Source organism: Lottia gigantea (assembly GCF_000327385.1).
Source record: "Lottia gigantea unplaced genomic scaffold LOTGIsca_8, whole genome shotgun sequence".
NCBI classification, from domain to species: domain Eukaryota; kingdom Metazoa; phylum Mollusca; class Gastropoda; family Lottiidae; genus Lottia; species Lottia gigantea.
In genome coordinates this window covers 785,231-812,752 of record NW_008710662.1, presented here as the reverse complement: position 1 = coordinate 812,752, position 27,522 = coordinate 785,231, and the positions used below count along the sequence as shown (strand labels likewise).

Below are 27,522 nucleotides of genomic sequence, written 5' to 3'. Positions count from 1 at the left end.
GTAGTTTGGTAGTGAACACTGGTCACTGTTCAGTATAGGAAATTTGATACTGACGTAGGATATATTGACACAACAGCAGCGTGAGCGTGTATAAATTTAAAGTAATATGGTTGTCGTAATAATTTCTTTCTAGGTAAATAGAGTTTAGATAATAAATAACCATGTGTTAATAGAAGCAGTATACCTGGGAAATATCATCTAGTTTATCGTCAATGTTGCCCTTCTTCGCCCCTAGGACTTAACTTATTCTTTTAAATGATTCAGACATTTGAAATTAAGCTCCATATCACATTCATGTTGAATGTCGCAAAAGAGACAATATATTCGCATTTCCAGACACCTTGCGACCGAATCCTTTACAACCTTTTGTTTATCGAGTAAGATGTAATGCATATCATTCCTGTTACGGTGTCGCAAGTGAGTTTCTCACCATTTATGAAATTATTAATTAGTGAGGTGTTACCAGATCTCTAATTACATAAATCTAATTAAATATTTTTCTTTTTATTTCGATCTGGCGATTGAGATGGGTTTACCATATGTTTGATGTGGGATATTAAGAGATTTGTGAATAACACCATGTCTTAGACAACGGCCTTAATTATCTTGCTATTGTGTACGGAACAACACAATCAAGTAGACGTGATTGGCATACTTCATTGAATGGAAACAAAAGGGTATCATACTAATGTATGTTTGCACGACAATAGAAACAATAACCGCATGTACATATACTTGTCATTGTATGTATATTTTAAAACAGGACTTGTCGACATAAACGCTGTCTTAATGACAAATAAGTGTCTTGTTGATTGATCAGGTATGATCCTGCTGTCAACAGAAGAGGTTGCTTTGTACCTCTATTTTTGAATTAACTGCTGAAGTTAGTTAAAAATACTGAAAAAGACACTTCATTGTCCCCGTAATGGTAAAAGATTCGCTAGCCGTTTTAACAATAGTACTTTGGTTCAGAAACGAGAATTGTATCAGCTAAGTGTTTTTTTCAAATCCAGGTGTGTCCAGAATTATTATTATTTTCAAACAAAAGTCGTCTTTTCCTCAGACACCACCATATATAGAAAAGACATTATATAATATATATAGAACTGGAAATTTTTAGTTCAAAGTATATTTGAAGGTTGTATGCGATGTTCGTATATTTCTTGTACTCCTGAAGACTTTTTACATAATATATTATATTCAAGACTCAAATCACACTCTGAATGGTGAACCACGGCCATGTCATTCTTGGTATCAGGTATACCACGTTCTCATGAACTTAGCGTAATCTACCGGGTATAGGGATCTGTAATGATCCTAAGAAATCAAATCAATAAATGCTTTTAGTTCATATTGACTGTCAATTATTCGTAGGTCATGGCTGCTTCAAAATATAAACTGAACAGATTCCATTGAAGTTTATAATAAAGTATCAGTCAATATGTACATTGTACACTGAGAACTGATTGACTTTTCAGAGACTAAATAGCAACCGGAGAACCGACATTTGTATTTTAAATAGCCAAAAGTCACGCGAACCAATTAGATATAGAAAAACAATACAAAACGGAAATGATTTTTTTGCATGCAATAAAACTGAACAAGGCTAGATTGTCGCGAAAAAACACACGTTGCTAACCATATTAATGGGGAAAGGGAACAGATAATGGTTATCACTAATGTACATATTGCTTTCAATTGTGTGGTCGCTGATTCTGACCGCCCAGGTCAACTACACAATTCAAGTAGCAAGAAGAACAACTGGTGGTAGATGGTGTTAATTCAGTCACCGATTCAGATTCACTAAATCTACTGATTTATCAGATTCTCCAAGATACAAGATACGTTCAGTTGAAAACTATCGTTAAAAATTTAGTTGCTCTCGGATTCTGCCAATAACAATGTAAACCTTAGACGCCTCTTAAAGATCTATAAACCTTTTATAATGGTTCTATTTTACACAATAGTATTGATGTCTTTATTGCCCTAGAGGAGACGAAATCTCAGAATTCTGTTTGGATATCATTCCTAACGCCCATCACGTTGATATATTGGTATTGTATTGGTTCATTACAATCTGTTCTGAAAGCCCTACATGTGTTAAATTAACAACACTTCATTGTTTTCTTCAATGACTATCAGTCAAGAGATAAGATATAAATCGTTTCTTGTTAGTTATCTAATGAATGTAAGACGATGTATTAGATATTGAGATCTTTGACCTAAGATTCAAATTAATGATTTTGTTTCCTGTCGAGTTTGGTTCCATGTAGTCAGTATTAATGAGCAATCTGCACGCACAGATATTCCAATAACATATCACACAATGGCAGCTTTTCGATAAAGTCCTTCAACAAGTGATCACTATCGCTACCATTATCAACATTCCAGTTTGGCCCACAATCTACTTTTCTGATAAAAGTATGCAAAGCGTTTGTTGCAAGTTGTTGAAAATCTATAGGCCTCCTTCACAGGAAACCGTCAAACATCTCGAATACGAGATGATAGTTATTAGACGTACGAGAGAATGGCATAAAATGTGGCATAAAAACAGTTCAAATTGATCCAAATGTTCCAATGTGCACAAGCCCAAATTTAAACACAATCGCGTGCAAATGGCAATATGGATATTGGTGCGGACAAAATCTTGAAATAAATATCAATATCCATAGTAATAGTACTCATTTTACTCATTTACATAGTCATTTTAAGACTAAGAATTCTGCCATGAAAATGTCTACTTTTTAACTGCAACTTATAAGCGACTGTGTGTAGGCGTTATTGTTTGCATGGCCGGCTTGTTAAAAATAACTGGAAAAATCTATGTATAGTATATAATTTTGCATGCCTAAAGGAATCTAGCTTTAAGTGGTTCTTCTTCTTCCTTTGATCGTTTATGTTTGTGATTTTATAACTGTATTTACTCAAATCCTAATGCGGGCTTTAGTAATGTAACACAAAACAGTAATGACGGAGTAATACTATACGTTAAAGCAGCGCTTCCGTTGTTTTTCTTTCGTACTTAGTAATAAGCTAGGATTGCAGGATGGAATGCCTTAAAGCTATAGAGCGAGAATCAATAGGATGTGTTTAACAATCTTGTTACAATCTATCTGAAGTGGATGGTAAGGAGGTTGTACATCTAATTTCTAATTACATTCATGTATGGTTTAATACACACTTTCTTGTCAATAAGTTGAAAGTTCATAATATTAGATTGCCTTGTTTGTATAACCAATTTCCACTCCAGGCCAAATTCAATATGTTTTGGCCAGTGACATTCGACATTCATCTTTTCATATTAGCTTTGATCACTTCTTGATGTAAATTTATTGCATAATAGTAATAGGTTTGGGTGCAGTTGCCTCGTAGGAAGAGTTACATGACTAAGGTGAAAAAAGTCTTCCGTAACTCTTTATAACATAAAATATGTACGTATGGCCAATAAGCACTTAAGTAAACGAGCAGCAACTTCAGCATTTTGATTTACGTAATATGAGCGCGTAAGATTCTATGTCAATAGCGCTGGATTAAGTGCACGACATTTCAACATTTTCACGAAAGACCTTTGCTGTTCTTCTAACGGTACATCTGGGTGTCATGAAAATGTAAGAAAAACTTAAATATTTATTACATTTTGTCATAAATCGAACAGTGTGTCCTGTTTAAATGGCGACAATTTGCATATAATGCAGAAAATACATACATGTTTAAATATCGCCGTATAAATAGGACTTAAGGGATACAAAATGTAATATTGCGAAGTGTCCAATATTCAGAAACTTTGCGAACAAATTACAATATAATCCGAATAAAGGCAAAAACAAAATAAGAACTATCTCAATCGCATGATTGATTCAATAACATTAAAATCAGTGCCCAATCATCTACCGATATTCTACATTAATCAGGAAATGTTTTTCAGTTAGCACAAAATAAATAGTTTAAAGTCAGCTCTGTATTAAAGGTGATTGCTAGTCAATCTGCCAACAATATAGGCAATGATAAGTGTGTATTTCCTTACATAACTACCGTTAGCATGGTACCTACTCATGTTCATGTTTCCATGGGTTCCCATATAATATGGTTCCAATTTACACTGAAGGTTTAGCATTGTAGTGTTGCGTTAATCATTATATTGAAGCCAGTTTTGCCGACCACATTTTTTTAAGTGAATTGCTCTGCAACGATAGGTTTTGGTGCAAGTAGTACATTACATTACTCGTGTTATTATGTTCATTTTGTATTGAACAATTCTCGTGTGAATTATGCCCATGTCTCTCTCCTCAATTTTCTTTTGATGTAATCGTAGATTTATACCCCTTCTTAGATTAACCTTCTTTAACCCACAACGGTAATCCGAGATACTTAGAGATTCGCTTATCTCGACCTTGAGGCAAGATAGAAATTAATATATAGTTACGTTTCAACACACTGAACTTTTTATATATGAAAAATGAGTTCTAACATTCACAGAATATGAGATATTATATGATATACGATAAACTGATAGCCATCTATTAATGGAACAGGTTTGCCAATTTTGGGAGCTAATTTGGGTCTTGAATAAATAAAAATAGTCTTCAGAAGTACTACATATATGTACAAAAATTGCATAATTCCTTCAAAACTACTTCAAACTAGAAATTTCGCATTCTTTTTCTATATATGTCTTTTCTACATAATTATGGCAGAGTCTCAAGAAAAGGCGAATCGTCATTTTAACATGCAAACGCAGATAATTCAAAACACACATGGATTTGAAGGCTCAAATTTCGAATTTCGAAAAGTAAACATTATTACTGATTAGCATGACTTACAAATTCTTACACAACATTTATTTTATTATATGGAAAATAAATTTTCAACTTTCACTAAGGTATGAGGCATTGGCTGTCGTAAATGAAATTGATAGGTCAAGACTGATGCAAGGAACTTTATGAGGCGAACGAAAATAAAGCATGAAGGGAAAATATTTGCAATATAGGCCGGCTTTCTGAAGCACATGCATTCGACATTATTTTTCTTGAAGATGATTGAAAACATCTGCCTTGGAGACGAAAACCATTAATGAGTAAGTTAGATTGATAACTTTTATAATAATTTGGGCTGGGGGTTATTTTAGAGAACGTCGGTGGTGTTAGTGGAATAATAAAGGTTATAAAGATTAGGGCATGGCTTAAGATGCTTAGAGTCAAGCAATGGAATCAATATACTCCGATAGTTACCATTACGAAAGGAATATGCTAGATTATGGTCGAGTTAGTAACAACTTGTTTATTAAGAATAATAACTCACTTTGTGATGAGTTTATTAGACAAATTCACTTCATCAAAATGTTTCAGTTCGGGTGAAAGGTCAAAATACTTGACTAAGAGAATCTACAAGATTGGTATCTAAATATAATCTACTCCAAAAACTCTGATATTTGTCTTAAGTGGTATGTCAGTGAAGGAATCTCCAAGTGTAAATCGAGCAAATCACTTATGATTAGTATACAATAACCTAGTCGTTAGTGATGGTAAGATATTAATGCCAGTAGCCTCTATTATTCAGTATAGGTTTCCTTTTAGTAATTATCTAAATAAGTGATTTACTTATTCTTATCTATTGTCACGAAAAGCTTCCAATGAAATGCTTCACCTAATTCTATTATACTATACCTAGTCAGACCTATCTTAAGATAATCTGTTTGGCATTATTTTCGAGAACCTTGTAATTAAAGTGATAGGGAATTAATGACGTCCAAGGCAAAACATGGTATTTGCGTCTGATTTTCTTTTCAACTTCCACGGATGTTACTATTGAACTTTTTGAGAAACGGACATCAAAGCTTTGAACTGTGCCATTAGCTAATAAAATTCTCAACTATGCCTTCAGTTGGTAAAGCTGGTAATGCTTTGGACTGAGCATTCTTCTGGTAAAGGTTTAGACTGTACTTTCTTCTGTTGGTAAAACTTTTAACTGTGCCATCCATCAGCTGGTAAAGCTTTGAACTGTGCCATCCATCAGCTGGTAAATTTTTGAACTGTGCCATCCATCAGCTAGTAAATCTTTGAACTGTGCCATCCATCAGCTGGTAAATCTTTGAACTGTGCCATCCATCAGCTGGTAAATCTTTGAACTGTGCCATCCATCAGCTGGTAAATCTTTGAACTGGGCTTCTTGCTGGTAAAGTAAAGTTGGTATCGTCCAGTAAAGTTGGTAAAGCTTTCAACTTTGTCTTCTGTTGGTAAAGCTTTTAAATGTGCTATCAGCAGGTCCATCCCTTTAACGTCACAAATGTTATCGTATCATTTTAGAATTCACAAGTTCTGTTGATAATTATTGTTTATATGAAGGTAAAATGAAAACACAGCAGTTAGTTTGACATGACATTTAAGAGATTTAATTACAAAAATTACGTAAACCAAATAATTCACACTGTGAATATTTTGAATAAAAACAAGGCATTGTAATGTACGTACTGAATTTTGATATTATTGGTTATTCTTTGCATGTCATGACATGGCATATATCGGCGGCCTTTGAAAACGGACACTTTATTTCAGGATTATTTATATAGAAAAAAGCAAAAACCAAAATATTTTGATATAAAGATAGATCTTTTCACAAAAATAGTTCGATATGTGGAAACTTTGAAATGGCAGCATTTTGATAAACCTTGTCATAACATGTAAACCTGAAAATAATTATTGTAATTTCACTAACGTCGTAAATAAAACAGATGGTCAATTTAACAAAAATTTATAGCACAAACCGCCCTAAAACACTTTTTACAAACGGAGTGCATCATTCATTTTCACTTATGCTGTACTTCATACAACCCTCTTTTTGCAGACAGGTGATATACTCACACTGTAATCCATTGGATGGCAATTGAGGTACAGGTCATTCGTTTTTCATAGGAAATAGTCCAAATTTCATAATTCGGACACGTGGAAAACGCAGTTCGAGCTGAAAATGTGTTCATATTGATTATTTGTTTCAGTATATTAAATGACAATGATTACTAAATGAAATTTTGCAAAACATTTTAAAATTATTAGTTTATCAAAGTTCTAACTGTAATTTGGTGAAAAGATGCCTTTGTAAACAGAAGGTAAAAGATTGAATAATAATATTATGGTTTTACCTTCGATAAATTATGAATAATCCTGTATAAAAAGCCCTTTTCCCGACGACAATCGGATGTTAATAATTGTGTTGTTCTTTCCAGCAACCCATGAAATCAAGGATTACAATATGCATATTCATGTTCAATGAGAGGAAACCATATTGAGAACAAGAATAGATATTGTTGAACTATTAACACTGTGAACTACCTGCTGATTTATACTTTAAAACTTTATATCAAAGCTTGTCAATATTCAGAAAAAAATATCAATACTTAAATCAGCATGTTATGATGAAATTTTCTGCCTAAGTTATTCATTTTAACTGCCCTTTTTTAATTATAAGAAGGAAGATAACCTTGTATCAAATTTTGTTTACCCCATTTCATGTAATATAAACTGTAAAGGCTCATTTCTGATAAAATAATGTCATAGAACATTTTGCAAGTTGAAAATAGACGATGTATTTCTGTTTTCATGAATGGTGATTGAATAGAAGTTTGGGCGTATTATAATCGTTATAGGTCTAAAACTTGAGACTGTGAATTTCATCTCTGACACTGACAGATTGTAGGAGTTAAAATCCTTTTATTATGGAAATTTCTTAAACAGATCTTTGGCATTTGTTATTCTTACTGATGATCTGAGCTTTATTTTCAAATAAAAGTATATTGGGCACTTGCAGAATATCCCAGTATAAACATGGTTTCTGTTCATTTGGCAATTAAGATAAAACGGCCTGCCACCATTTGATCCAAATTTTGTGTCGTTGTGTACTTGTAGCTAACTGGTCTTTTAATGGAATAGACTGACTATGGTCCTATAAACACAAGTCCACTGTTAAATACCGCCATGCATTTGTCAAATCAGACAAGAATTATATGTCTGAAGGCAAACAGTGACATTTTTCGCGTTCAGTTTCTGAATGAATTTATTTTCATTACATCAAATCGTAACGTCTAGGAAGAAACCCCATGATCGTCGTAAACATTTTCTGTTTCAAATACTTATATGATGTCTTTTCGCCGGTGTATTAAAATGCAACCTCACTGTTGGGGATGGGGGGATGCTGTGGGTGGCATTTGCCCCCCTTGAAACGTGGTTTGCACCCCCACTTTATTTATTAACAAATTGAAATATGTTTTTTTATACGTTTTTGCCCCAAAATATGTCAGGATGCACCAAATCATTTCAATTCTTCGAAAATTCTCTAAGGAGAATCCTCGCGGACGCTCCGTGAGAGGCTTACGACTATTTGTACCACCATTCTCAGGAGGCTGTGCCGCCACTGTTCATGCACTGGAAGGAGTAAGAAATTTTAATAATATTATGGAATGGATTCGAAAGCATGCATATTTATTTTTTACTCCAGTAAAGTTTAATCGGCATCTATCACTTCAAAGCCTTCTTTCAAAATTCCAGTTTATATTTATTATATGTTTGTTATAAACCTGTAAAATCTGTGCTTTAATATATATGAACTGCTAATAATATATTATAGAGTTCATTATCATGTAATCTACATAGAAGAACAATACTATCAAATCAGATCAGCAAGTATCTTGTATATTGCTACATTGTTAAAACTGATCGAATTTCAGTTGAGCGTCAAAGCACTTAAGAGTTCAATTATTTCTACTCATTTAAATGTAAATAGAGTTTGACCTTAATAATTCTGCATACAATAAAATATCATCTGGCGCCATCAATGAATTGTCGACGACAAGTTCTCTCCGTTGAAATACCGGTCGTTCGATCCACATTTACTGCTCATAGCCAACGACTTAATAAGTATTGGCCTTGACATAAATTTAACGGCCCACGAGTCATCTTTAAGATCATCAAATACGGCTTATAACTGGGTATTGACAATTATGTCACGATGCGATACGTATTGCGATACGGGCCAGAGGTCATATGTAGCACTTTAACTTTCAATGGATATTTCACTGCTGTATATTTTCAGATGAATTTTTGTTATATTAAATATACATGCAATTTCTAGTACATTTTGTATCCTCAAGATCGATACACCACCACGCGATATGGTATGCGTATCGTGATATATCGATTAACCGACATAACCGTATTCGTCGAATACCATGACAAAATTTCCTGCCATGTGGGCGCATATATGACGTTTTTCATCCTATGCCAATGACATTAAAACATATATGCAACTATGTTTGGAAGTACTTGTATTAAATACATTTTGATTGAAGATAATTTTATCACTATAAAAGCTATCCTTGTTTTGACCTAGACCATTTATCTTTTGTTTTGACATGTGGTTAATATCTAAGCCAAGGAACTAATTATGAAAAGGGGGTTAATATACTAACATACTTCAAAGACATTTTGTTCTACATTACTAATGAGAGGTTGTTGGAATAAGAATATTGTTGTGAGTCAATGGGTTAATTACCGTACTGTATCTGTCATGATCAATCTAGATAGACATTATTCATTAGGGACAACAGTTCGTTATTGTATTACGTTTTGAACACGACTCGTTTTTCTCATATTACATTAGATATCTTGGAAGTTAGTGTCTTCTTGTTAAATAGTGATATACCAGATAAATGGGCTGATAGAGTTTTATTGGTCACTTAGTTCAGTGCTTTTGTATAACCATACACATACTCTAAAGTTGTTAAAGGGTCCATCCGTTTGGACAATCGTACCTTAATCTCAGAAACGGGATTTTTTTTAGCTAAGTTTATCAATCACAGTGTTCACAATAGTGTTGAAATTTAAGCCTTCAAATCCACGTGTGTCCAGAATTTTCCGCGTTTGTAAGTTATATGACGACATGTATCCATATATAAAAAATACATAATATATTGAAATAGCAAGTAAAAATTGTAATTTGTATATTTGAAGGAATTATGCGATTTTCTCGCAGTAAGTCGTACTTCTGAAGACTGTTTAAATTATATGCCTAAGCCAAACCCGAAATTGGTCGACTGACAAATATAACAGCATGTTTTCAGTGACCGCTTCTTATGACAATCGGGAATTGACGAATCTGATAAGACGAAGCGAATCGTCAATCGACCTGGGTCCCAGCCCCCATAAAATTGAAGTTAAGCCAAGGCTTTGACAGGAAGCAACTGTTGGGTACAGTAAAATGCAATACACTTGTAGCAACCCATGCTTTTAAGTTACCCGTGAGTCAATCAACAATGGTATGGTTGTATAATTTAGAATGATCTAATTGATAAATTTAGCTATGCTTGATGGTTCAAGTATGCTACTGGATTTATCGACTCGACAGACATTTCCGAGGGTCTAACATGCTTAAAGAGGCAATCTTAAAAATGTTCAAGAAGTGAAAAACGTCGTAAATCATACCTGGAAATATTTCAAAATCTATGTATCTACTTGATCAAACAAATTAAGTTTTAAAAGGGTTAATTAAAAAAAGAATATACTAATTGTTAATTAGAAGCTGAAACTAGTTTTGAGGTTGGGCTTCATAAAGATAATTTTAGTTGAAACTTTTAGAATACGTAGGAGACAATTTAATCTACTACTCGGCGTTTATTTGGCTAAAACCCTTAAATTATTTCCAACACCTACCAAAGAACATAACGAGTTTTAAAAGATTACGTAAACGTTTTAGATAGATTTGGCGTTAAAAAATCATAATGGCAGAATTTTTGTCTGCAAAACTTTCAGATAAAATAAGGAAGCCTCTCCTATAGTAGAGCATCTAATTGTTTCAACCTACTAAAAAAAAGCTGTCGTTATTTGTTCAACAATGTGATACAGAAGTAAGTGTTATAATGAATATTACATAACAAACTAAGTGCTCATTCGGGCTAATAACTCATAACAGAATAAAATATTCATATTTGAAAATACCACAGTAATCTCTACATACTGTGTTTGCCACAAATACTCAAATTTTTTTTTTTTTTGAAATTATTAAAATTCATTACTCGATACGTCCGACAAATTCAAGCGTTACTAGGTAATGTAATTCAAATTTCGGAAATACTAGAATTATTGTTTTGAATTATACGTTATAAAAACTTCAATAATAACCGGATGACTGATTATTCAAAGGCCTTTTAGTCCACTTATTGAACTAAATGAGAAAATTAATTCCTATTTTAGTCTGACCGCAGCCGATACCATATTGTTGAATTTACTAATAATAGTTAATCATACTTCATGTTTAATATGGCATCTTAATCAGTGTCTTTAAATGGACAGTTCGTTATCCGTTTGACGTCTCGCCTTTTCCCAGCCAATTGTTAACCACCGCTTTCTCGATGTTTTCCTTGCTTTGTCGCCTCTCGTAGGCGAGAAGCAAGAGAAGCAGTTAATTTGGACTGAATTCTTTTATTCATACAAATAGAGACAATTTGTCACAAACACCTCACAATCAGTAGCGTACTCTTGATATTAATGGTGACTTACAGCTTTCTTTTCCCAAACTGCTATCGAGGTGGAATCTATCTTGTCCCAATCTGCTATCGAGATGGCAGCTATCGTGTCCCAATCTGCTATCGAGATAGCAGCTATCTGTTATACATTGTCTAATACATATCATCAGGTATATTGAAAAGGACTTAAAGTATTACAGCACAGTATGCTGCTTGTCGACTTCTATTTAAAGTATGATAAATATAAAAGAATAGAAAAATTAATAATACAGGTTAATACGAAGTAATATCAAGTAGTGTATGTCAATGTGTGGTGAGATTTGAAATTTATTACAATAGGGTACTATTTTAAGATGTATTATGATATACTTTAAACGAAATTGGAGGCGTTACACTTCCTTATTTCTTTTATTTTGAAGATAAAAAAAAAATATGTTTATTATGTGTGGAGTATTTACATCCAATGAGTTGTGAAAGTACATGGTCTATTTAAGAGGTGTCAACCCAAGAAAACTCGAAATTCCTTCCAGGGCCTTATCATATCTTTTGATCAGGAAGTACGGGGAGTTATTACAATACACTTTGCTAGATTGAGAACATCAATATTGTACTCATGTATTGGAGGGAGTAGTCTTCACGTAATATCGAAGTAATTGTTAAAAGTATTTGTAATTAAGGCATCTTCAACAGTAGAAAATCCGAGAAAAGCCCATCCGAGCTTTAAAAGAAAATCATGTGTTGTTTTGTCTGGTTTCTTAAATCTAAGATTTACAAAACAGTTCATTCAATCTCTTTTGATATATTAGACAGGTTATCGTCGGTAAAGTAAGTCACAGTTAGAACTTGGCCATATTCTAAGACCCATCATTTAGATGTCTGATGCCACGACACTGGAGGTTAATTTTACTAATTTGTCTGCATTATGTCTAGTGAATATCAAGTTACTGAACGAATTTTATTGCGTAGCTCTTGATATTCTAATAGATTTTGTCTTATGAATTATTTCCCTAAAATACTAACTCGAGTGAAGTTACATGATGACGCGAATGAAACAAAACTTCTATTCTGAGAATATTTCGCTCTTCACGTGGACAAAATTCACGAAAAAAGTTAAATGTCGGAAGAAGGTCAAGAAATGTCGGAAACAAATCAGACTATCTTACATGGAATTATGCTGACAAAATATTTAAAAAAAGCTTGGCCTATAATCATTGTGTTTAAGTAAATGTCTATATTTTCTAAGTGGTCGAGACAAAAGCAATTGGTATAGAGTGGGTGAGATGAAGAATCTATTAAAGTACTTAGTACGCCCACATTATCAGGAAAGTGTTAAATCAACATGAAATATGCTTGGAGCTTACAAAACTGTAAAAAACTTGCTATCGGGAAGCAAATATGAATGTGTCGTACATTTTTAAGATGCATCGACTGTTGGAAGCTGTTACATTTTGCCTCATTATGCGTTCTATGTCCCATCTAACCTAGGGTAGAAGAGTATGATATAAAATCCCATTTCCTTTCTACCTAACAAATGAAATTATGTTCCTAGTTGAAAAAATATTGGAAAACTTCCTTATCAGTTTAGAGTAATACGAGATATTAAATTCTAAGCTATTTGGAAGATATGTCTTACAAGAATTAATTCAGTTACGGAATAATGACAGCTTAAGATCTATCTTCAAACGTTTTTTAAAAACGTTCAATTGCTGGCATGCAAAGCTTTTATGTTTAAATGGAATATCTATTAAATCATTTAAAAATTCCGTAACAGTTCACTGCATATATCGATAGCATAAATCTTTCACGCATCCATTTCATCTCAAATTGTTGAAAATCAGTGCTCCAAATTCTCATGTGTTGATTTACAGGAATACGTGCTTCACTTGATGAAAAACATCAGTCCATCAGCATATCAGTTTCCTCTCATGTGTCTGAAAACCTCTTGGGACCTGCTCTAAACACTCCCTGGAACTTTCGTTTCCGTAAAGGGTATGTAAATGGCTGGTTAGTTATCAATCATATGGGCCAAAAGTGTTGGACGATGACCGGCTTTCCAATGCACTGGCGATGACATAACAGGTTGATAAGAAGCTTTCTTAATACACTTAGCTACACTTAATACACATTATTGTAAGAAATCATGCTATCAGCTAGTAAAATTTATTGGCTGAGCTATCTCACTGCACACCGCCGTAGGAAATAAAGCGCCTTGCTCTTTAAATGATTTTCCTATTTTTATCTTTCTATCCTCGAAATAGGATCTGTAAATGAATGTTCATTTCGATGAAATGGATTTCTTTAACTGATAATTGTTTCTAAGATTTCGAAGTCGCGTTTCATTTTCTCTGCTATATATATATATTGTTTTCTTTCAGAAATGTGCTGACTATGAAGTCTCAGATAAATCATTGTATCCAACATTCGCTAGAACCTATCCTCCGGCTTCTCAGGTCACCAAACCTATCATATCTCTACTTCTACATTATAACTGGAAGAAATATACCCTCATTGTTGGGTCGTCGCATAAAGAGAAGACTATTGCTGAGAAACTGATAGAGTTATCAGAACTGTACAATATAACCATAAATGACAGAAAAGTTTTTGAAGAACCACACATTGCTCTCGCCACTGGAAATCCATTTCCCCGTATTGTTGATGAAACCTACGTTGGAACACGAGGTAAGAAAAATATATCTATTTGAATGTACATGAAATTTAATATTCGACTTCTATAGAAACCTAATTAATCCCATCATTTAATGAATTATTGACTGTTGTAGATCACTGTCCAGATATTGGGTCAATTTGCTTAATGTGACACAAGAGATAGGATTAAATCAAAGGGAAGATGTCTGCATGCGTATAATGACTGACCTGATTTTGACGTATCCGTGGCTTTAATTTCTTACTGCACTTCTGCAATAGATAATTACGAGAATTTTTATTTTGGTCATTATCACCGATCATTATTACACAGTATGTTGTATAAATGTGTTATTTTGAACATCATGTTGTATAAATATGTTATTTTGAACATCACGTTGTATAAATGTTTTATTTTTAACATCATGTTGTATAAATGTGTTATTTTGAACATCACGTTGTATAAATGTTTTATTTTTAACATCATGTTGTATAAATGTGTTATTTTGAACATCACGTTGTATAAATGTGTTATTTTGAACATCACATTGTATAAATGTGTTATTTTGAACATCACATTGTATAAATGTGTTATTTTAAACATCACGTTGTATAAATATGTTATTTTGAACATTTTGATAATATGTGTAATTTGCATTATATTGTGCTATTTTGAACACAATGTTAGATGTGATGTTTTTAGTTTTAGTGTTTCACCCAGGAAAGGATTCCAATTTTAGAATTATTTCCGTGGCCTGGAGCTAGATTTAAGAAATAAGCTACTGATATTATGATTACAGATTAGTCATCAGAAAGATCTCTTTGCAGTGTCAGATTAGGTTTAAACCGTCGTCGGGGGTATGTTTGGATGGGAAATGATGCCATAATATGGAGTCTGGTTCTATGTTCTGGAATCTGGTTCTGTGAATTGGGTCGCCATAACGTCTTTGATTATGAAATATGGACGTGGAGGCTTCGGTAGGTAAAATATCACGAAAAAACTCATTCGAAGCGTCAAAGATTCTGAATGAATGATAGTACCAGTAACTATCAGATATCTATTATTATGAAGTTACCGCAGAAAATTAAGGTGATTAAGGATACTTCGAAGGCTATAGGATTTTTCTTTGAATTTCCGTCAATGTTAATTCCGTATAGTTTATTGGCGCATATATGAAATATTGGCTAGCACTTGGTAGATAATGGCGAAAACAGAAAATAATGCCATGAAGCAAACGCTTTCAGATTGAATTACTCACACAAACAAAAAATTAAAGATCCAATAGGCTTATATTACGATTAAAATAACTTTTTCAATGAAAAAAAACCACAAGTTTTCAACTCACATGACGTCTTCAGCTATGATCATGCTTTTTATTTCTTAAACTCTTGATAGGAACTACAGTTAAATATACATGTAAATCTATAGAGAAGCCATCTAAGAATGATTTGTAATCTCTATAATGGCAATACAATATCTATCAGGGACAGAAATCTCCACGCACATGTCAAGTTCTTTTAATATTTTAATGTTTTCTAATCCTACAAGATTGCTACATCGATTTGTTGGATTAAACCCGGCTTATAAAAAACTGACTTGATGTACATAATACCTCCGTCACATCGGAAAGGCGTTCTTACTGCGCTGCTTCTGCGATGGAAAATGTTCCGAGCTTGTTCAGGTCGCCATAATATACCACACGTGTGTTAAAAGCATGTAGGACACACCAGACATTGTACAATCCATGGTCGCCGAGTCACATTTCCAGTCACCTTAAGATCGCAAATGGCACAGTCCGGTGTAACGGGGCTATTACACAACACAGCGAATAAATTAGTTTAAGAATGCTCTCTAGTCATTTATTATATATGAAAGGTTTCTACAAATGCTTCATTCCAAGTCGAGCGACAGAATTGACGATTTTACAAATGTCCCAAGATGACGGCTTTAACATAGGCTATCGGACACTAAATTAAAGAATGATCAATTACCCACGATAAATATCTAACATTTGAATGACCAAGGTCATACCAAAGTGTGCCTTATGATTAACCTTACATATTTCAGCCAGTTACAAAAGTATTTTTTTCGTGATTTAATCCATATTCTTAGACGGATCATAGAAGATTTAGACATGTTTTTTGTTAAGAAAGCTTTTTATATAATAGTTGATAGGAAAGGTATTAACGTCTCTATTAGCAGTTATCAGACCATGTTTTTTACCATGGACTGAAATTTTACGAATTATATCGAATGATCCACTCTTGTTAGCCAGTACCAGCTTTTCTTTAAAGACCATTGTCTTGTCATTTATGACTCTTATTACGTACAAAGTCACCAGAAGAACAAAAGTTCTCATCTCTGAGACTCGGGTACGATTAGTAAAATGGATGGTGAATCTGTCGCTTTAAAACCAATGTTTTACTTATTTTGTTCATTTGTTTTTTTAATAGGAAGAAAATTATTAGCAATATTGGATTGGAAAAACTATAGTTGAAATAATTATAACTTGAAGAGATTTTAAAATCAATATATTCAAGGATTATCATTTTTTCATTTCATTTTGTAAATAATGTGTGGGTTAGAAAATGAGATAGCAAGAACTTTATGCATAGCAGTTTTTCAAGAGCTAAAGCATACCCTGAAGGTGATACATAACGTTGATTTGTCCAGTTTCAAGTTTTTGTTAAACAGATCAAATTCAACGAATTTTTTGGTAACATTTGCAAACGATGACGACTTATCACCAAATTTATCCTGGTGAAGCATTTCTGTGACCGATTGCCGGGCCCGACGTATGCGTACTTTCACATATTTGCGCCCCGGCATCGTGTCTGTTGCTTGAAGTACTTTTTACCGCAGCGATTATCCCGCACCGGACACCTATTCTCACCTTTGAAGCCTTGTTTTTATTTCGTCTTTCAGTGTGACCCGTGACCACACACATTGAAAGTTGCGATACACGATACACCGAGAAACTGGTGGAGATAACTGAAAAATTAATTCTAGAATTACAGTATGTTCTGTATGATAAGACCGCATCCCTAGACCAGACCCCGCATCGCAAACCGTACTTTGTATGTTCGGGCCTTTAAATGACATTTAGGAAGCAGTTTGTTAAGCTCGTGACTGGTCCATATGTACTAATCCAAAAGAAAAAAATATATATACATGTATTATGGAATTTTTTGATAAGCAGCTTATAAAAAAAACATAATGATTATTTTGTGTTATAGAAAATATATATTTCATGTGACTGGGATGAGTAACATTTGAATATACAACTAAATATTATTATTATACATTTTCTATGAATGAAGCAACAATTTTCCGACTTTCAGCCCAGAGCGATGTTAACAACTGCTATTGAAGATACCATGATTCGCAAGTCGACGTTGAACATCCCTTAAAGGAACAAATGCGGCATTTTGGTGGGGTCGAATGTAGTCTTGAATATATGTAGTCTTAGTCTTCAGAAGTACTAGACATGTACGGAAATCGCATAGTTGACGATTAGTCATTTTAATATTCAAACGCGGATATTTCTCGACAACATGAATTTAAAGACTCAAATTCCGACGGTGAGCTGTGGACACTTTTACTGATTGGCTTAGCTAAAAATAAATCCCGTTTATGAGATGAAGTATGATTGGTCAAAAAAACTGAAGCATCTGTCCCTTGATAATTCTACGTCAAACCTGTGATGAAAGAGAGATATTAGTTCATATTCCGAATGTCAAAACGCTCGGTGCCTTTTGTTAGAAAAGGTCTCGAGGTAAATGAGATATACAAAACGCTTGCTTGAAACTAATGAAAGGCTGTCTATTAAAATATCCCCTTTTTTCAAAGAAATTGTGTACGTTCGCAAACCACTTTTACATGAACATTTATTAGTGAAATGAGATCGTGGGTGCAATAAACTATTTTCAATATAACTTGAAGCCGATTATTGTATTGAGTATTACAGATGGATGACATGGAGAGAGGGGAAACTGACAGCAATCTAAATATCCAATATAGATATAAGAGCAGATACGTATATCAATTAATTCAATGTCTAGAAATTGATTTCAATCATACAACTTTTTTTCTATCCTAGTGTTTTGGTCACAGTGACCAAACCTTGGACTAGTAATTGGAAAAGTTACTCGGATTGAATCAGTGTGAATAATTTGATCTATTTGACAGGAAGTCAAATCAAAGGGGTCGAAGATTCTAATTTCGTGTTAACTCAATAGATCTGGTTACGTTCTCAATTCGATGAGGACGCAATAACGTTTGATCTTAACAACAATTAGGTTTGTAGGAGAATCCCAGACTACTAAATAGTTTGTACTAATACCTTCATCAAATTAATTATTGACCAATCAGATGTCATTCCGACGGTTCAGATGCTGTATGTTCTAATTTGGTCAACATTATCATTTAATAAAGTTCTATTTCATAATGGCCTTTCTGCACCAAATAAAAGTACAGAAGTACTAGAAATATACGAAAATCGCATAATTCTTTCATAAATATCTTAAACTAGGAATTTCTGTTCCTATTTCTATAGAAATTTTTTCTGTATATGGCAGAGTTACCTTTCAAACGCGGATTAATTAACGACGCACATGAATTTGAAAGCTCAAATTTCGATGGTGAGCTGTAAACACTATGACAATTAGCTAAAAAATCCCCGTTTATGAGACTGAGGTATGATTGGTCAAAAATCTGTCCCTTTAAGCCCGATATAATTCTATTCTTCTTAATTTTATTTTATATGGTGCATACGGGCCATTATCTTTTATAATACAAATAAGTTTAAAACCCAAGTGTACAATGATGTCTATTTTAACAACTTTTTATCACGCTTTATTTTCATTGCGAGAGTAAAATATTTTTGCATTGATATTGTTATTGATCAGTATTTTAGTTTTAAGTGAATTGGACTATGCAAAAAAGAAGATTCTAAGTGATCTTCTCTGAAACAGCCTTACTAAATAATATTAGTTGACTGCAATTTGAAAGTATTAGCGTTCTAACGATTGGAATTAAATAAGTCTTTTTGTTAATCATCTAAAATCTCCTGAATCTGAAAAATATGAATCTTTAATTGTGTGTATGTTTTTTTGAGACATAAAACTACGACTTTAATTTAGCGTATGTTTTTCTGAGATGTCAAACTATGATTCTATAATACAATGTATGTATTTCTGAGATATAAAACTATGATCCTATATTACACTGTATGTCTTTCTGAGACTTAAAGCTATGATTCTATATTACAGTGTATATATTTCTGAAAGCTAAAACTATGATTCTATATTTCAGTGTATGTCTTTCTGAGAATTAAAGCTATGATTCTATATTTAAGTGTATGTCTTTCTGAGACACAAAACTATGATTCAATATTTCAGTGTATGTCTTTCTGAGACATAAAACTACGATTCTATATTTCAGTGTATGTCTTTCTGAAACATAAAACTACGATTCTATATTTCAGTGTATGTCTTTCTGAGGCATAAAACTATGATTCTAAATTACAGTGTATGTCTTTCTGAGACATAACACTATGATTTTAAATGCAGTGTATGTCTTTCTGAGACATAATACTATGATTTTATATTGCAGTGTATGTCTTTCTGAGACATAAAACTTTGATTCTATATTTCAGTGTATGTCTTTCTGAGACATAAAACTATGATTCTATATTACAGTGTATGTCTTTCTGAGACATAAAACTATGATTCTATATTACAGTGTATGTCTTTCTGAGACATAAAACTATGATTCTATATTACAGTGTATGTCTTTCTTAGACATAAAACTATGATTCTATATTACAGTGTATGTCTTTCTGAGACATAAAACTATGATTCTATATTACAGTGTATGTCTTTCTGAGACATAAAACTATGATTCTATATTACACTGTATGTCTTTCTGAGACATAATACTATGATTTTATATTGCAGTGTATGTCTTTCTGAAAGCTAAAACTATGTTTCTATATTTCAGTGTATGTATTTCTGAAAGCTAAAACTATGATTCTATATTACAGTGTATGTCTTTCTTAGACATAAAACTATGATTCTATATTTCAGTGTATGTTTTTCTGAGACATAAAACTATGTTTCTATATTTCAGTGTATGTATTTCTGAAAGCTAAAACTATGATTCTATATGTCAGTGTATGTCTTTCTGAGACATAAAACCACGATTCTATATTTCAGTGTATGTTTTTCTGAGACATAAAACTATGATTCTATATTTTAGTGTATGTCTTTCTGAGAACTAAAACTATGATTCTATATTACAGTGTATGTCTTTCTGGGAGATATAAATGGTGTGGTGGATTTTATGAGTAATTTATATGATCGGGGTTTATTAGATACTGGTGATTATATAGTAATCTATGTAAACCATGGGAATTTTGATCAATCAGAACCACTGAAATATTTTAAAAGTAAGTTAATTATATATTAAAGCCTAAGTAGCAGCGGTTGAAGAATTATATTGTTTTATGAACAGGGAAGTAATGCATCTATTAACATACCATCATTGTGGAAGACTATTATTCCACTTTATTAATTAAGTGATCTCAACATTAAGAATTAAACACTTTACAATTTTGTTTCCAAGACGCTAACATAGGCTGGAATTTGATCAGCGAAAATCGCGAAAAATTAATATGTGGTGGACATACCTTGGTTATTCCAACCTGTACAGTGACGCATTGCATCAACATATATTAAATGGAAACTCTTGAAGAAGGTTGAATATCGGAATTATTAGCACGGAAGCAATATAGGTACACATTTCCCCTTTTTAAGCAATTGAATACCGACCAACGGACCAAATCATGGGTAGGGGTAATCACGGGCGTTCCTCTTTTCTGGTACGCAAAAGTTCGCGCAAGTATCCGACCTGTGCTCGAGAGTGCTAGAGGTTAAATCAAAAGCTCAAGAGTTTGGGCGAGACAAAGTGAACTTCGGACAACTATGACGACCAAGACGACCACGGACCGATACCCGATCCTCAGATGACTGAGGGGATCGCTCCCGTCCCCGAAGGTATAAAGTAGTGCTCGAGAGTGCTCGCAGATTCCCGACATTTTTGCTCAAAAGTATGGCCAATCGACAAAACATTCCTTGGAAAATAAACAAATTTGAACAAACGAAGGACGTCCGGAGATCTTTTACTTTCGGTTTCCTGTGTCTCCCTTCGTCAACCTACGACTACATTTGGCCATTCTCTGTCGAACAACGAAGATCGCTCACTTGCGGTGAAAAGCGGGCCTCTACCGGGCCTTTGCAGTATAAATATCCAAAATGGATCGCTCAAGGAATATCTGTCGGGTCCAAAAAAGCGATTCGAGGCGATTCAAGACATCATTTGGGTCGATCAAAAAAATAATCCATAGAGGATAATCTGGTAAAGACCGAGCCGATTGGAAAACACAATCCTTGGTGAATTAGGGGTATTATCTATTCGTATTCTGAACACACGGTGCTCTTTGTCAACAACTAGTATTTTGCTTTAGAATTATGCCTGACATACAAGCATAACTTTAGCTTCGAAAAAGACATTCTTATTCAACTGCATTAATATAAACGTGCAATGTGCCGCGCCGTGGTTGCAAACTTACCGTATGTTAAGACTGTCCGTAATCGCGTGAAAGCAGCTTTACTATTGAAACTATATATTTCAAGCTAAAGAACTTCACACAAGGATATGAAGAAATATTATTATTTTTTTTATGAATCTCACACTTATGTCAAAAAAAATAGTCGAACAGTCTGGCATAGAGGCAATCAGAGAAATTTAAAACTTTTCGATCAAATCATCTTCAATATGTGACAAGTTAACGTATCAAAGTTGAATACATTCTGAGTCAATTTTAATAAAGATAATATTACTCTCCGACTGGTTATCACCATGCTAAGAATTCCAGCAATCAGATGATATATAGTAGTTTTAGCTGTAAACAGGCAATAGAATCCGTTTCAGTCTATACAAATTTTATATCTATCTTTTATTAATTCCCTCGTCCCTCACAAATCAATTATTATTGGTTCTGACGTTTCTACCGCAATATATCAAACCAATGCTTGATTCTAATCATTATTCTGGAAACGCATCATTTGACTGACTATCCTCCATCAGTAGGTCGTTTTTCTTCAACATTAATGGTAGTTGAAACGTACACTATTCCGAGTACTTGCTGTAAATGCCATTAGCTTGGCTACTTTGAACAAATGGTCGGTGTGTGAAAGTCCGGTAACCGTTTCTCATTATTTCAGTGGACCCAGCTGTAAATGGTTACAGATATCCCGGGAATGCGGTTCCCAAGAGGTTTTGTAAAAGAAAACGGAATTGCCAAAACAGATGTGACTTGTACACAAATCTTATTTATGATAAAATTCAAAATAACGATGGATAGATTAAGACCTCGGAGTCAGTTACAAATGAAATTGTGACTGGCTCCAGTAGATTGTGACTGAATTTTGCTATTTGCAACTAGTGGAAATATTGAATATTAAATGCAGAAAATATTGAATGTATTCAGCTAATTGTTCAATAAAGCAACTTTCAAAGATGTGCATTTAATTTATGATGCAAATTGGCACTAATAGTCTAATACTACATATTCCATGCTTGCTAAAAGTTTGATTGTTAATTTAAAATCAGTAAAGGACAAAGGTGCGAAAATACCTTCTCATTTACCTTTTTGAATTAGGTATATTTCTCAAACTCATAATTTCAAAAGGCATGGTAATATGAAATACAACATGCATGTTCATATTTATTTCAGGAACCATGGATAGACCAGATCAACCCAGGAATCTCGAAGCATCTAGATCTTTATTAGTCATAACATCCAGTCCGGCAACAAATCTTGAATATGGCAAATTTCATTATAAAGTCAATGATTATAATGAACAAGCACCATTTGAATTTCCAAATCCTTTCAAGATACCAAAAAGAGTGAGTTTTGCTTTAGTTTTCATTTCATTGCTAAATCCAGACGGTCGATTCTAGGTAACAATTCCGCAACTTTCACTCCCACTAGTGCAAGAAAGTCATTTATTTTAAGATGATGAAATTGTCTTAGAGATATTCATACTTTGATATTCTTTTATAATTTTACGAATTTTTATTCGGTTGAGTGCTAATTCATAAAAAATCTCAAATTCTTTCTTATTGTGTTAAATGTGTTAATGTAATACACAAACAAAGGATTTACTTATTTTTAGCCAAAGCCCTTAATTAACTTTTACTTTATCAATAAGTCAATAAGTATTTTCCCTATTATATGTTTCTTATCTATTTTTGAAATATCTTGTTTTATGCTCCGTCACTCAGTGGAAATAGAAAAGTAAAAAAAGGTTTACAAAAGAAAGATAAAATGTCAAATATATGTGATGAACTAACGATTTCTATCAAGAACTGTAAAATCATCTTCACAATATCAAGCTATTACGAACGGAATCTTATACATTGACTGCAATAGTCACCTTTCTTATATCAGGAACGTTTGTAAATGCAGCGATTCAATTGGAGTGTACGTTAGCGCTATAGCCAATCGGAATCCCGACAGAAAGTCTGTAAACAATAACCATAATATCTGCAATCTGTATGTCAAGGGATCTGATTTGCTGAATTGGCTGGCGTATATCCAATCAAATCGCTGCATTCAGTGGTAAAATAAAAGTAGCTCTTGTAGCTAATGTATAAGACGAAGTTCTCAGCAGCTTGACATTGGGAAGATGCTGTACAATGTGTATCTTGAAATGTCAAGGCTTTGCATTTTCCCCTCTCTGGTTTTTAATCTAACTATTCATTTAGAACTGGAAATTATTGATGTGACAATGATAACAGTATTCTGTAGGATTTTGAACTGGAATCTGTCATTTAAAATCTGATGTTTGTAATCAGTATCTATTTGTCGGTTGTCAGCGTTAACAGAGGCGTATTGCGTTACTCTTCTATCTAATTTATTATGAAACAAAAATCATCACTTTCAAACGAACTAAATTACGTTTAAAATATGCATCGATTAGTAAGGCTTTTCATTTAAGATAGAACATTAAAAGGTGAAAGACAAAACCGATACCTAAGAAAAAAACACCGATATATTGTAAGGAATTATGGCGTGGGCAGTCTCTCAACTACCATACGGGATGGTTGAAACAAGTCCGTGGGCCCTATCCCTAAGGGAGCCCCAATCCCCCGAAAATAAAAAAACATAATTACAAGTATCTAAAAGATTAAGAAACAGTATAAAATGGTTCACCATTTTTGTTAGGAAAATTAGGCAGCTATGACTATCTGCGTGAGGGTTTTATATTGACTTATAGAGTGGTCTCCGAATGCAAGAGCATAGTTAAAAATAAATCATAAGAGGGGGTTCCAACCCTTTTAAGTCTGCGAGTCCCATTTCATCTTCTTGGGGCACTGGACGTGGGTGTACATTGCAGGACACCTTGGACTAATTTTTCTCATTATTTTTTGAAGGTGAAATAGCAACTCCAAAAAATGAGCTTTGATTGTTTTGGGGTCGGTAAAATTTTATTAACAGAAACCAAATTATTGTGAAACTTCTATATTTCTATGGATCTGCATAAATAAATTTGAAATTTATATTTTGAATATTTCTATGAAATGAGTAAATAAATATATTTTTTTCACTTTAAGATCTCTGTTTATGCTGCATATCTGTATGATGCTGTCAAGCTGTATTCTATAGCATTAAGTGAAGTAATAGCAGAAAATGGAAGTGTAACAAATGGGACAGCAATCATCAATAAAATACGAAGAAGATCATATACAAGTAGGTACAGGAACACTTAACTCTTCAACAAAATCTTACAAAATAAAAATCTCTCGGTTTCCACTTACTGAATTAAATCGTACAAATTATATCAGGACCCATAAAATTAGCCAGACTTAACATACTAGATGCATTACTGGTGATTTGTATAAAATTTATCTTTTGTTTGATTCATGATCCATATATAGTACTCGGTCAAAAATTTGTAATAGATGTGCTGTATTTAGTTAAAGGTATACTACCTCTTGGGTGACCAAAAAATTTGAATTTATAAACTTGCCCGAAATATACAACAGAATCGCTTTATAATCCAATGTATCAATAAAACTAAGTAATTACCCATAAAACTAAGTAATTATTGATTGCATAGAATTGTGTTTCAATATTTTCTTGGGTTAATGGATATATCGTATTATATAGAGATTCTATTCTTTAGTCCTGGCACCCGATATAAGTCCAACTGATGAATATATACAATTATACAAGTTTGAGACTTTGAATATTATGAAAATGAAATGATTGGAGTTTTACGTCCAACTTTTCCGCACCATCTGGGTTCATGAAGACAGGCAACGTTATGCAGGAAACAATGATAGAAATTTTGCCAGGACAGCCGCATTAGCCTGCTCTTTTTCGTTTTTTTAGCTTCAAGGGATCTATAACGTGCACAGCCTGTAGCACACGGACCTCGGTTTATTGTCCCATCCGAACGACTAGACACTTTTTCCATGCTTCTCTTACTTAGAAAATTATTAGGTAGTATTCCTTTTAAATGTGACTCACCGCACTAGCTTTGTATCATATTTACCAGAGCCATATCTTTTTTTAAAATGAAAACAAAACACCTGCCCGATTAAGATACTTTGCTGATTGCTTTGGAACGAATAATATTGCATTTTATGCAACAATGAAATATTGAACATCTGTTGCGTAAACGCATGTTATTTCATAGATAGATAAAATATGATCGTTAATTACCGTTAATTTTACGAGATAAAAAACTTCATCATCTGTGTTTTCCTAATGTGTACTGTAATTATATTATACATAAACAGTTATTATATTTACACATTCTCTCTGAAGACACACCGAATGTTCACAGATCGACCGATTGAGATCAATATTTGATTATCACTTTCCAGAAACAAGGATCAGATTTCTTCAAATTTAAATATCCTCAAGTCAAGTGCTTTATAGAAAGAAAGTCGAGTAGGAAAACACAAGTATCAAAGAAGAGATTGCAGGCTTTCTAACAAATTAATCTTTTTTCATCTGTTTTTATGTTTTCTATAACAGCTTTGTCCTTGTAATTGAGACAAAAACTTCATCATATCAAATTCTGAACGAGTTTTTATTGAATTGCATGTGAGGTGCATTAAATTTCAATATCAAGCCTTTTTCTTGAAATAAAAGTTTACACAGTGCGGGTAAATTTCGTTGATTTTTGATGTAATCGATAAAATATCAAAGCCACTATTAGTATGTTGATGTCATTTGACGTAAGATCGGGCATCGCCTTCCTAGTACTGAAACAATAACATTGATTCTTAACACTCCCTGTTCCCTGAAGCATTCTATTTCTGCACCAAAAACCTCACAATATTACCTTATCAAATCAAGATAAACCCATGCTCAATCAATCATCTTGTCAAGAGTTTGCATGGGCACACGAGGAGATAAAAATCTCCAGTCGGTCATTTTCCATTATGTCGATAATCAGGTGCGAAACATGCAATTGAAAGGAAAATGAATCTGATTAGATGATGACGGTCTATCTTGCAGATAAGACTATCGGAGATAATAATCAAAGTTGTTGGTGACGCGATAATCTTGTAGTCCAATCACGGGCACACGGGAGATTTTACTCAAGACTCAAATCGGCGACCAAAATCTCCAGCCAAGACCGCTCGTGTGCCCGTACTTTAAACAATTGCATAGAGAGAAATTACAGATTTCCTTCATCGAGAAACAAAAAAGAATAGTTTGACAATTTAATTCAATGAGTTGATATTTACAATAAGATAATGCACCATTAGACCACTTGAAGATAGCTTGATTCAATCTTCATGTTTTGTCTTTTCCAGGTATCCAAGGTTTCCTTTCGAAAATTGATGAAAATGGCGACGCCGAAGGCAACTATACTTTATTGGCACGTGTGAAGTACAAAACTGCTTATGCAGACTATTCCATGCTACCCGTGGGTCATTTTCAAATGACAGACGGAAGCACTATTCCTGTAAGTTTAATTGATTATGATATATTCCTTAAGAGAATCCATTCAACTGTTCTATTAATAACGCCAGCCATTGTGGCGATTCTTTTTGATTTGAATTCAAAGATGACCTGTCTTTTTTGACATATTTTTTTTATTATTTTAATATTTTAAAGTAGAACTGTCAAAGTTTTACTTCAGAACTTTGACAAATGCAGAAACTACATAAAAACATTCTGGTTCAGAAAAATCGAAGTCAAACCGACTTTTCAATGAATTATCTTCGAAGGCCGTTTGATCTGCACATGATGTTTAAAGTTTTGAAATGTCTGGATTACCGT

At 33.4% G+C, this 27,522-nt stretch overlaps 1 protein-coding gene across 1 annotated transcript in view; it reads left to right on the top strand.

Annotated features, from left to right (window-relative positions):
• Window positions 1–27,522, top strand: part of LOTGIDRAFT_108278 (hypothetical protein) — a gene marked incomplete at both ends in the record, with an annotated part of 54,827 nt that overhangs the window by 11,250 nt on the left and 16,055 nt on the right. The window contains 5 exons of the mRNA XM_009066838.1: window positions 13,885–14,188; window positions 20,455–20,601; window positions 22,951–23,138; window positions 24,834–24,969; window positions 27,054–27,205. Of these exons, the coding sequence (XP_009065086.1) occupies window positions 13,885–14,188; window positions 20,455–20,601; window positions 22,951–23,138; window positions 24,834–24,969; window positions 27,054–27,205 (927 nt within the window). The remainder of the gene's footprint in view (window positions 1–13,884; window positions 14,189–20,454; window positions 20,602–22,950; window positions 23,139–24,833; window positions 24,970–27,053; window positions 27,206–27,522) is intronic.